We start from the raw sequence: 12762 nt of genomic DNA, 5'->3' as shown, positions 1-12762 counted from the left end.
AAAAGACTAGTAGGGTATAGTTTTTAGAATAATCAGTGTTAAATTGCAAATTCATACGCTGCATGCTGGCAGGCCAGCAGTCCTCCCTCGCTTTATTGGCGCGACAGTGTTGCTTTTAGCAGTCGTAATCTTTTGGGAACTCCTCATAACGCTCCATAATAATTACGTACTCATTTTTTGTAAAATACACTGGCTGGTATCGCTTCACTTTTCAGTGGATGTAGAATAACATGACGTCAAACGAGTATGAACGAGCACTTAGCACAAACGAAAACCAGACTTGACAAAGTAAGCTGGTTACCACCGTCTTGGGACCAATTAAGTCTGATTGCAGGTGTGAAGGTTTTGTCGAGTTGAACCTTGAGCACAAAGCCTGGCTTTGTGAAGCCACTTTCGCCGTATACCACCTTCTTCCTTGTACTTTGTAAACATCAACTGCTTGTGCTGTTTCTTGAAATCATTCATTTTAGTGCTTTGTTTGAGTTCTTTACGCAGTCCATTCAAAAACATGTATCAGGGAAATCATGTACGAAAGTGGCAAAAAGAGTTGTTTATTTATTATACATATAGTTTTCATAAAGTATATAAACAATTATATATTAAATTAAAAAATGAAATAAATACATAAATTTTAAAGAAATAGTTTGTGTGAAAGGCATAATGGAAATCATATGAAGTGGCAAATACGTTTTTTTAAATGTGTGTATTTATTTTTTACAAATTAATATTTTTTTTATTATATATAATATATACTGTATATGCACACATGCCTATTATATTTAAATTTTATAATTTTAACTATATATACAGTATATATATATATATACACACATATCAAATTAAAAATAATTAAAGTAGCGTTTTATGTGTAGTATGGAAATTATGATAAGAAATTAGCAAAAGACTGTAATGTTTTATTTATGTATTTTTTTTAAAAGTATAAATTTTATCATAAATATATCAAATCATATCTTAAAATATACAAAAGTTACAATTTATAAATTAATTTATTTGTATTACTGTGCATGTATATACACGTATACACTACCGGTCAAAAGTTTTAGAACACTCACACTCACAAAATATGAGTATTTTCAATGCATTTCTTTTTTGGTTGTTAATTCATACCCGTGATCTTACTGGACAATTTTGAGGAAACACTCTTTTGCACAATTCGAAAAAGGATCCTAGTAACTCCTACCACTACAAACTTAGAACATTGGAATATGCCTTCAACAACGTCAATAAAAATACTTGCAGTCATGGAACTTTTTGTCACTGTCCATTTCTTGTGTGTGTATGTGTATGCTGTTTGTGGCATATAGATAAATAGGCAGAATACAGGTAGACATTTTCAGGATGGTCCCAAAATAAATAGGTGATAATGCTCACATTGTTAATGTTATGAACAAATAACAAATGAAATAAAATATATTCAGGAAAATTCAAGTTCACCAGACTCTTAAATCAAATCACATGTTTTTAGTTTGAAGTGGTCATGTGAAATGTACTATTTTTTTGCTTTATTGCTGAACGCTTCCATAAATAGACAAGTTAAATGGGGTAGTTTTAGCCTGTGAAATGTATCTAACGTTCACCTTGCTATGAAAGTCTGTATTGAATAAAGATATCAAATACCATATAGCAAATGTAAGATATTTTACCGGTGCTGTGCAAAATGCGGGCCTTCTCCATCAGGTATTTGTGAGATGGAAGAAATTCCTCTTTATCCAGTAAAAGCGCTTCTGTGGCCTTAGCAGAGTCCTACACAGAGTCCAAACACGCAGGGTTAAACACTGTCAAGTTTACATGAAGTCAGATGCAGTAGCTGCCAAGGACTAGGAAGGAAATAGAGAAGAGTACCTGGGATGAGCTGCCATTTGCAGAGGCCAGTTTCATGACTTTTAGGATACTACGGAAAAGACACAGACGAATGATTGATCTTCATTCAAATGAATAATAAAACACATTTGCTCCACAACTAATAGTCACCTGAGTTCAGTTTTAATCTCTTCATAATCCATTTGGGATCTCAATTTAGCTTCTAATCTCTGAAATGGAGAAAAAAGAAAACTGGTTTTTATTACATGAAATGTAAAAAGCTGAAGGCCTGTTTTGTGGGTGATCACATGTCAGAACCATGTACCTCGATCGCTTCTGTCTTGAAGGCCAGCTGTCGCTCCAGCTCTATGATCTGATTGGCCGAGGTCTCTTGAACCTCATGGAGGGTGAACTGCAGCCGCTGAATATTTTCAAGAAGACGAATGATTTCACGATCTTTCGCAAGAAGAGTGGCCTCCATTTCGGAGGGCAACACTTCGCCCCTCTCACTGGTTTCCTGAGGGAGAGCGAAATAGAAAAGCTTGTTAGTCACAACCTTTTCAAGTCGGTGCATTTGCATGGCAGAGAGAACGTTTAATTACAGTGGAACCCCTTTAAGTCGACATCCCTCAGATTGGATGACTTGCGTCTACATAAGCGGTTGTTGGCATAACCACAACTAGCCATTGCTTGCACATTTAGTACTTTTGTCACGACATAAGGAGAATGGGTGATAATGAAGGCTTTTTATAAATATGGCAGTTTGTTGACCTTGTTTTCCTCTGCTTTTGAGAAAGTCAAATGGGTGCCTTTTCTTAGTTGCAGAAAGTGGGATGAAAGAACAAATGGGAAGTCTACCGCCAAAGAAAAAAAGGGTGTTTGGTCCAACGTGGAAACTTTAAAGGTACCGTAAGTGAAAATTCCTTACTGTTGCCCCTCCCGCCCTTCTTGCTTTATTTTATTGATTTTGACAAAACCACAAATCTGCTTTTTCAAAAACGAGAACAATAATGAAGATGTATACAATACAATAACATGTCGACATAAACTGACCTATTTTTCATAGAAATTACCCATTTAGGTCTTACATTTTTTTTTATCATAGAGCAAAATTGGTATGATAAATGTGACAGCCAGAGAATTCATCTGCCTTCGTGCAAACCCAGGTCTGATCAGATAGTACTGTAAATTCTGGTGTATAAGCCACTAATATTTTCTTGAACTCTGAACCCTGTGGCTTATACTGCACAGTGCTGCGGCTAATTTATGGCTAAATTCTAATCTTGTGGCATCCCCTTTACTTCAAAACGACTACTAACTGTTTCAATACTGTGCTGCTCGCAAGTCAGTGAGCCAATCACAAACAGTGCGCTCACAACAAGCCTGTCAACCCATTGGAAATTGCAGGAGGTCATTATATATATATATATATATATATATAAAAAACAGTATAACAATATAACAGTCTGACTTACTAAGAACACTAAACTCATCACACAGCAACTTAACACCCCAGGGGTATACCAGAAAAATACACAAACATGCACCAATATGAGTTTAAAACTCATTTGAAGTTTTCCCATCATGCACTGCATCTGCCGAACGCATTCACTGGGGCGCTGCAATGACTTCAGCCTCCCTCTGGGCTCCTCTGGCTCCCTCTGGTGAACAGAGGTACCAATGCAGCGCAATCCATCCATTTTCTATGCTGCTTGCTCTCCAATAAAATGCTTTGCTCAAACAAAATGCATTTATGGAAAAACTTTAGAATGTTGTTTTTCATTTTAAACTCATATTGTTACATATTTGTATATTTATTAGCTATACCTGTTAGGTATACATTTTGAGTGTCAAGTTGTTGTGTGATGAGTTTAGTGTTGTTTGTAAGATTACACCGTGAGTCAGACTGATTTATTGAGTAATGACCTCCTGCAATTTACCATGGGTTGACAAGTGTCCGAAAGTGTCCTTACCGCCTCCATCACTGTTTGGTACGGTAACTGTACAACACGTGATAGGAAGGCACTCCAGCGGGTGATCAAGACCTCACAGAACATTGTTGGGGCAGCCCTCCCCTCATTGCAAGACATTTATAAATCTAGAGTCCTACGCAGAACACACAACCTCATCAAGGACAGCACACATCCACAACACTCATTATTCACACTCCTACCGTCAGGCAGAAGTCCAGGACCACAAGGCTGGCAAACAGCTTTTACCCACAGGCCATCAGGCTTCTCAACGAAGCACTCGCACACGCAACACACGCACACACTCATAGCACTTTATTTATTTATTTATTTATTTATTTGTATTATTTACTTGTATTCATGTCTCTTCTGTTGTTGTTGCTTAATTTATTGGTATATATGTTTATGTGTTTATGTTTCTTATGTTCTTATTCTTTCTTGTGTTTTCTTTCTTTTCTTGGGAGAATGAACAGAATAAGATTTTCATTGCATAGTATAACTGCTGTTTTACCATGCACATGACAATAAAACTCTCTTGAATCTCTTGAATCTTGAAGCTCGTTGTGAATTTTTTCATAGCTCATGATTGGCTCCTGTCAAATAAAGAGCTACGACATTTAATGCCGTGGACACGTGCGGTTTATACACCGGTGCGACTTATACATGTACAAATCTGTTTTTTCTTTTATATTTAGTGGGTGCGGCTTATACACCGGAATTTACGGTAGTTGTTTACTCATTACTAAGTGCATGTATACAGGAATATGAACACCTACATACATAGTGTCCATAAAGTTTTTACAATTGAACACATTTATTACAAAAGCAGACTACATACAGTGCAACATATCTGATTATCATATGTCATCCATTGCTTTTGTAGTCATTTGTAGACACCCTGTATGTGCATATATGTTGGTAGATCTACAAAAATAAGTATGAAAGCTTACTAGGACAGAATCCTAGGAAATTGGAAATCCTTTCACTGTAGCCATAGTAATCAGATAATTAACAGTGGATCCCCCACACATTCGCAACTCAGCATTCACAGCCTCTTAAACGAGCACATTTTTGGCCCAACTTTTTTTTCTCCCCTATCTGAAAATAGGCATTTTTTTCCCCCCCCGGAGAAAAATGATCTGAAATTAGAAAATTTCTTTCACCATTTGTCCGTAATAATTTAGTCGTATAGTAATCCCTCGCTTCAAATTTCATTAAAAAAATGACAACTTTGTGCCCAGGGAATCTACTGTACTTCACTGCAAACTTTGTTTCTCAGACTAAACATTAGTGTAGTGCTGTCCCAAATCCAATGCTGTCATTGCGCTCTTACCGGAAATGACCATCGCCATATTTAGCTTCTTCTGCTCTACTTTGTAATGGTGAATTGCAACCACTCAAGGTTGATTAGTGTCCATTGTTGCACACTCACCATTTGTTGCATCCGGGTTGCATTTTGCCATAATTCTCAGTGTGAACACACCTATGCACTCAATATGCTAAGTATGGAAGTGTGCAAATTGCATGTGATGCTACACACCATAACCTTGAACAGCTCAATGAGTATAGAAAATGTATGGATGGCTGCTCAGTTTTCTCAAGTAGTGAAAGTGAAAACAGTGAAGAGGACACCGCCTTTACCTTGCTTGTGCCCTCAGCTGGGTGAGGGCCACTGGCTAACTGCTCCTTTAGCCTCTCCACCTCCTGCTGAGCCATTTCTGCTCGCTGTGAAAACATTTGGCATCATATTGTTACATGAAGTGGATAATGGTAATTTCATAAAAGTGGAGGTAATGTGGAGTGGAGGTTTGGTGTGAGCCATTCTGCTGAGGCGGCTGTTGAGTCAGCCCACTTTGTACACCTGCTTTGTCACACCCTGCTAATTAAGGATTCATTTTGAGAGCCTTTATCGAGGAGCTTCTGGCAGAGAACAACATTGTGGGAAACTGGCACGCGAGCAAGGAGAAGCCAGTAGAAAGGAAGAGAGGAAATCACCAGGAAATGAAGGCAATACATGCAGTAACTAAGAAGCCTGGTGTTCAGCGCACTTGCATCAATCAAGCTCTGCAGTCTCTGCTGCCGAGGGCTGCAATGCTACCACAGAGAACCCACCAACCTGGGCTCAAGATTGCACTCTGTAGTCACACACTCCGGGGAAGGGAGGAGGGTATCGAGGACGGGACAGAATGTGTCTTAATTAAAGCCAAGGCACAATTACAGGAGTGATTACCTAATGGAGGTACATCTCAATCAGAGAACAGGAAGAATGTACTCACCTGGTTTGCCTTTTCAAGTTTGGCCATGATGGTGCTCATTTCGTCCGCCCTGGGAGACACACACACACACACACACACACACACACACACACACCCACACACACACACACACGCACACATACACACAACTGGGTTAGCTATCAAAACAGTAAACCAGGCCCAACCTTAGACGATATCCATACTGTTAAGTGTGTCTTATGATTCAGGATATGATACAGGTGGTCCTCGGTTTACGACGTTCCGTGTTGCGACATTTCATAGTTACGAACGCGCGCCCATAATTTCATTAAAAACTTAATTTTGATCTGTGAAAACGACAGTAGCAGCTCGTGGCTCTCCACGCTCCTTACTGTCTGCACCAACAAGAATGTTTCATAAAAGGTAAAAACTATTTCATTTCATTCATTATTTAGAATTATTTTGCATTGTCTAAGCATGTAAAACTCAAATTCTTCTCTATAAAATGCATTTTTCGTTCATATTTTTGGGTGTCCGGAACGGATTCATTGGGTTTATGTTATTTCCTATGGGAAACATTGTTTCAGTTTTCATCCCATTCTGTCGTAATCCTTTTGAAACAAACTAATAAAACTGCAGTACCACTGTATCTCATTAATAATTTATTTATTTTATTTTTAGAATATGCCAAGAGGAATATAGTTTGTGCCGCCACTCCTCACCATCTTCGCCAACAAGCGTCTTCAATAAAAGGTCAAAATTATGTTAACTCTTCATTTATCCATTTCATTATTTATAATTATTCAGCATTGTTTATCCATGTAAAACCAAACACCGGATTCATTGGCTTTACACTATTTTATATAGGAAAAATTGAATCAATTTTTGTCCATTTCGGAGTTCATCTGATCTTTTGGAGCCTTTATTGTTGAAAACTGAGGTACCAATGTATCTCATTAATAATTAATTCATTTTATTTGGAGAATTTGCCAAGGGCCCGCACCGCACCGCACTTTGGACCACCTTGCCTTAAAAAAACAGAAGTCCTTTGGAAGTGGCTTTAGTGGCAGTGGCGCACATTCCACTCTTTCATTATGGCATCAAACAGAATGGATGATATGGATGGAAATTGCTGATTTTTTCCCCCCCTTAGTACTCATTTGTGAGTACAGATTAGAGAGAGATCCCTTCTATTTTAATTGCATGTAACATGCGACATAATTCCACCTTCAACTTGTCTCCGTATATTTAATAATCAATTCTAATTTAAGCAGAAGCCAAGCAGGATTATTCATGAGCTTTGTTTGAAGTTCAACAGTTCCTTTTTGCAACATGGGACCTGATTTTCAAAAGGTAGATAAGGATGGATTCATAACAAGCTCATTAAGTATGCACACTGGTCTCATGTTCCGACACACTGCGGTCCTTCAAACCAAAACACAGAAATGTTCAAAGAATATACCGTACAGTGGCACGCAAATTCACAGATTTCAAATTTTTATTTGAAGAGAGAGGTAGAGGGTTCTGGAACTGAATCTAATCTAATAAGTGCAACAGTCCCTTTTATTGTAACTATTGAGCCAAAATCGAAGGAGAACGTCAACGTTAAGCTAGCACAGCGCTTCTCAAATAGTGGGGGGCGTGAGAGGCAGGGAGGACTTTCGATAACGTGCAAACCTGCCAACATGTATGAATTTGTCATATTCAGCATGCAGTTTGACTTGAAAACGCTTGGATGCTTCACTGCTCTCTGGTTCCTTGCATTTCGCCGGTTTCAAGTTCAGTCTGTACAGTATCGATAAAGAAATAAATATGATCAGTTTCTCAATAGTATTTCAAATCGGGGGGGCGCGCAAAAACATTTCTGTCCCCCAGTGGGGGCATGACAGAAAATAATTGAGAACCACTGAGCTAGCAGGCGGAGTTTGGAGGAAAAATAGAGGAAACTGATGCCAGAAGTTGAAAAATCCTTTATCATTGCCCATTCTCCTTATGTCTCCAGCCAAAGTCCTGAGTGGATGTGCAAGCAATGGGGCGTCCACTGTATTCCACGACTATTAAATAGAAATTTTTTTGTAGCAAATCCATGACCCAGACCCAGCCTAATGAACAGTTCTATTTCACCCTATCAGGACCTATAATTGAAAGAACTACAGTACAGTAAGAAAGAGCAAAGAAACTACAACATTGTAACGTGGAATGAACTAAAGTGGCATCAGTGATCAGTGTTGCAAGGCCTAACCCTGGTTTTGAAGGTCATTGTTTTGTCCGGGTCCTGTCAATAAGGCCGGGATAGATGGTTCCCAGCTGACAGCACACACTAACAGGTGTAAGCTCTACATTTCACTTGTGCTGTCCAGAAAAAGTATTGATTATCTGCTCAGTTACTCCAGCCCAAGCAAATATATAGTCTTTCATATTAACATTGAGGAAGGGGGCAGTGAGAGTAATAGAGGCAGGTCACGCAGGGATAACTCACCGCTGTGGGTCAGTAGCGCTATTGTCTTTTGAGAGGAACACCCCCACTATGACCAAGCACATCAAATACTAACAACTACCACTGCACGTCATCATGGAAAAGTGCAAAATGTATGGTTGTGGGTGCAATTGAGTCATGGAGTAAGCCTTGGAGAAAATCCATTAGCAGTGGTCTACTCTGCTCTGGAGCACAGACTGAACAAAAGAGTGTTTACTTTGAATGTCTATCGACATCTTTCACACGGCTTCAGATGCTTTTCAGGCATGCGGCGTATATGTAGCACTCAAAGAGCAGGACAAGGTAGAGTGTTTTCTGAAGCAATCTTTAAACGGAGCAATTCTTCTTGAGGGCTGTCAAGGCCTAAACGCCGGTGAAGGCAAACACGGAGCTCTCTCATCGACCTGCATTCACGGCCGAGTCGCCTTTACAATGGCATTCCTCAGCTGTGTACACATGAATTTATGTAGGCAAAATAAAGTGGAAGGCAAATGGCTTCAAGGAGCAACAGTTACAGTATGAAGGCTGCAGACATGAGAGCGTGTTACCCTGCCAGTATACCGTATAAGTCAGGGATGCGTACCGATACTCGGTATCGTAATGGCACCGGTGCCGACGTAAACGGTAGCAACCACCTGAAAAAATGAAGTAGCTATCGGTGCCTCATTTTGATGCTAAATGAAAGCAGACTCAGCCGCTTGCAACAAGTGCTCGAAGGTGATATTGTGCAAGGAACGTCTCCAACACACAACACTTCATCATTATCCAACAATCACAGTCAAGTGAGGTGCATTCACAAACACAGGAATTCTGAACATCAACATTAGAAGACAAGCGTGTTGTTACACTAACGTCATTAAGCACATGACACCACTCTTGATTGTGGGATGAACTAGCGAGCAATGTTGGAACGGTAGTCTGACATCTGCGTATCAGTTATTTACTTCTGCTGGAAATGTGTGGAATGTACGCACTTAAAGTACAGTAATCCCTCATTTATCACGGTTAATTGGTTCCAGACCCAACCGTGATAAGTGAATTTCAGCAAAGAACGATTCCTTATTTCGAAATGGACTATTTTCGTAGGTAGAGCACAAAAAACCTTACAACCTTCTTAATAACGGTTTTAACATTATTAGAGCCCTCTAGAAATGAAACATCCCTAACATCACTTTTACGCTCGCATTACCCAATATAGGAAACAACATAAGAGAAAAGAAGCCATTAAAGACATAAATAAGACTCTGCTTGTGCTTGTGTGTGTTGATGTTGATGCTTCAGAGCTGAGTTTTAGCTTGGCTTGGGTTATGGCCACAACATAAACAAACCTGCAACATTAAACATTAAAGGAGAATTACTGACACCTAGTGACCAGTGTAGAATACTACATATCATTGCAATGTCTTTGAATGAGGATTCTGAATGCCTCACTTGTATTTTAGTTGATTTAGCCTTTAATTTAGGGAAAAAATATGTAACATTGGCTTCAATATGCATATTCTTGACTAATAAGTAGTATTTAACCATGAAAAATGAAAGAGTCATTTATTAATTAATATAGTTTTAAAAAATTCTGATAGAGTGAAACCACAAAATGCAAAGTGGTGAGGGATTACTGTACTGTAAAAACTTGCTAATTCTTTTGCACATTCTGTGATCTGCATTGCTGTGATAAATTGTTTATTTGGCTCATTTTGTTGTTGTTTTTTTTCTTTTATTATGTTGCAATGTTTGCTGTGGATTTTAATTCCATGTTGGTGAATTTATTACTTAGTCATTATCTTATTCATATTAATGGAGTATTTAAATTACTATTCTGTTAAACTTGCATGCCAAAAAAATTCCGTAAAAAAGAGAAGAGCATTGCTTTTGTGTCAAAATGTGTCTGTTGTCCTTTATTTAAGAACCCGTTCGGGCACCATTTCAAAAGTACCAATTTGGCACTGGATAGTATTTAAAGGATACCCGCCTGTAGTACAAGTTGAGGGGGGAAACACAGAACACAGAATGAGGAATCAGAGGCTGTTTACTTACTTGTTTGTCATCTCTTGGCTATATTTACAACGCAGGTCAAGTAGCTCTGTCTGTGCAGTGTCCAAAGCTGTTCAGAGGCAAACAGAGGCACGTATTAGCTAATGCGTTAACAGGTGAACTTAAAGCAACATCGCCAACTTATACAAGTACTACGCATCCACAGGCGCATTAGGTGTACATGCCAACTACTAAAATCCAATTAAAAACACACACAAAAAATTGTCTTTACTGATAAGGCAGTCTCAGACTCCCCAGCTGTGAGACATTATCCCTTCAGCGTGTCCTAGGTCTGCCCTGGGGCCTCCTCTCGGCCGGGCATGCCTGGAACACCTCACCAGGGAGGCGTCCTCAACTGGCTCCTCTCAACGTGAAGGAGCAGCGGCTCTAATCTGAGCGCCCCCCGAATGACCGAGCTCCTCCTTGTATCATTCTTCTCATTCTTTCGGTCAGGACCCAAAGCTCATGACCATAGGTGAGGGTGGGAACATAGATCAACCGGTAAATTGAGAGCTTTGCCTCCCGGCTCAGAAATGTATGGTCACAGATGACCACGATGCATACTTCAATTGTTGCTGTCTAATATGATAGTGTACGGAAAACACTGCTTATAAAAACTTAGGGATATTCCACTTTTTGAGGTTTGAAGTTTCACCCAAAAGCCGAAAATCCCTGAACATTTTATGAGTAGTTATGTACCATAATAGTTGGTCATCAAAGTCAGTGTGCTTTGTTCTTACATATACACTGACAACAGCTTGTTGACCACCTGCACAAGGTAATATGTATCAAAAAATCTGGCTGTACAAAGAAAAACCTCATTTATAATAGAGAGAGAAGTCTTCATTTAAACAGTACGATGAAGTCATGAGATTACCAAAAAGTCATAATTATGAAAATCAAGTTGACTTAGGAGAAGGTCACTTTCCCGAGCAAGAACCACAGTACATAAACAGTGGAACCCTGTTTGGCGTCATTCATCCGTTCCGGGTCAGATTCCAACAGACTCTGACAAACTCAATTTCCCCCGTAAGAAATCATGTAAATCCAATTAATCCGTTCCAGGAAGCCAAAAATGTTACCCCAAAACAAGTTTTTAGTTTTACAACTATAGTTTTGCATGCAGAAAAACAACTGGAAGTGCACAGAAATACACATAAACGATGACTGAAAGGGATAAATGGACATTTAAGGTTACACTTTGCTTCACTGAAAACATGAATGTTGACGAAGACGCGCTGTGGCAGCGAGATCAACACGGACACCACCTTCGTGGTTTGCCGTGAGTTATTTCTTGAACTCAATAGTGTTTCTCGCCACCAAAGTCTCTGCTTGTCTTTTGATCACAGCTGCAAAATAACCCAAAATGGAGCCAAAGAAAGTACCAGCATTTTAATTAAAAAAAAGGTGAGAAACACTATTATAAAGTTAAAGAAATAACTAATGGTAAAACACAAAGATGGTGTCCACATTGATCTTGCTCCTATCGTGTCTTTGACAATCACATATCCAATGAAGGTAAAAGTAACCTAAGATGTTTATCTGTATTTGTATTTATCTCTTTCATTCATCATTTATATGCATAATTGTTTTTTGTATGTAAAACTATAACTGTAAAACTATAAACATTTGTTTTGTGTTACTATTTTTGAGACTTGTGACATAGCTGTGTTAGTTAGCAAAGAACTACAGAGTCAACCGCTGATGACATCATAGACGGGCGACGGAGCTGACTTCCGCTTCCTGTTTCCATGTATTGGCAAGCTGCTGCGAAGGATGTTTTGCGATAAACATACATTAGAGAAACAGTTGCACTCACGCAGTGTATTAATAATATGACAATAATAATATATAATATAATAATATGACCATATTGTACGCTAATCGGACACAGCAAACTCAGCTGTGCTAAATTCCCGTGTCTTGTCTTTTCCATTAGCATAGCTAACTAGCGTTGCCGTGTAGCATTAGCGTTAGCTTTCCTTAGGCCTTCCACTGCTACCATGGTGTAAAAGTGCTGTGGGAAATTAGCATGACTAACAAGGCTAACAACAATAGATGTTGACCATACAGTTCTGGGGGTTTTTTTGCAGTTCTGCTCAGGTGTCAAGTACAAACTGGGTGAAAAGCTATGGAACTGAATATCATATTGGTATGTGTGCGTCAAGAAAGAGAGAGACATTCCATTTTTCAACAGGATAGCCAGCATTGTCATTAAGGACAATCAAGC

The 12762-nt window shown here is 39.0% G+C and overlaps 1 protein-coding gene across 7 annotated transcripts in view; it reads right to left on the bottom strand.

Annotated features, from left to right (window-relative positions):
• cux2b (cut-like homeobox 2b) overlaps nucleotides 1-12762 on the bottom strand; it is a 177639-nt gene that overhangs the window by 19902 nt on the left and 144975 nt on the right. For all 7 annotated transcript variants that reach the window (XM_054773970.1, XM_054773967.1, XM_054773969.1 and 4 more), the window contains 7 exons: nucleotides 10536-10602; nucleotides 6068-6116; nucleotides 5433-5516; nucleotides 2147-2338; nucleotides 1993-2051; nucleotides 1864-1912; nucleotides 1665-1764 (listed from right to left, as the gene is read on the bottom strand). In XM_054773970.1, coding sequence (XP_054629945.1) covers nucleotides 1665-1764; nucleotides 1864-1912; nucleotides 1993-2051; nucleotides 2147-2338; nucleotides 5433-5516; nucleotides 6068-6116; nucleotides 10536-10602 — 600 coding nt within the window. The remainder of the gene's footprint in view (nucleotides 1-1664; nucleotides 1765-1863; nucleotides 1913-1992; nucleotides 2052-2146; nucleotides 2339-5432; nucleotides 5517-6067; nucleotides 6117-10535; nucleotides 10603-12762) is intronic.

Source organism: Dunckerocampus dactyliophorus, chromosome 4 (assembly GCF_027744805.1).
Source record: "Dunckerocampus dactyliophorus isolate RoL2022-P2 chromosome 4, RoL_Ddac_1.1, whole genome shotgun sequence".
In the NCBI taxonomy this organism is placed as follows: Eukaryota; Metazoa; Chordata; class Actinopteri; order Syngnathiformes; family Syngnathidae; genus Dunckerocampus; species Dunckerocampus dactyliophorus.
This window is presented reverse-complemented; position numbering and strand designations above follow the sequence as displayed.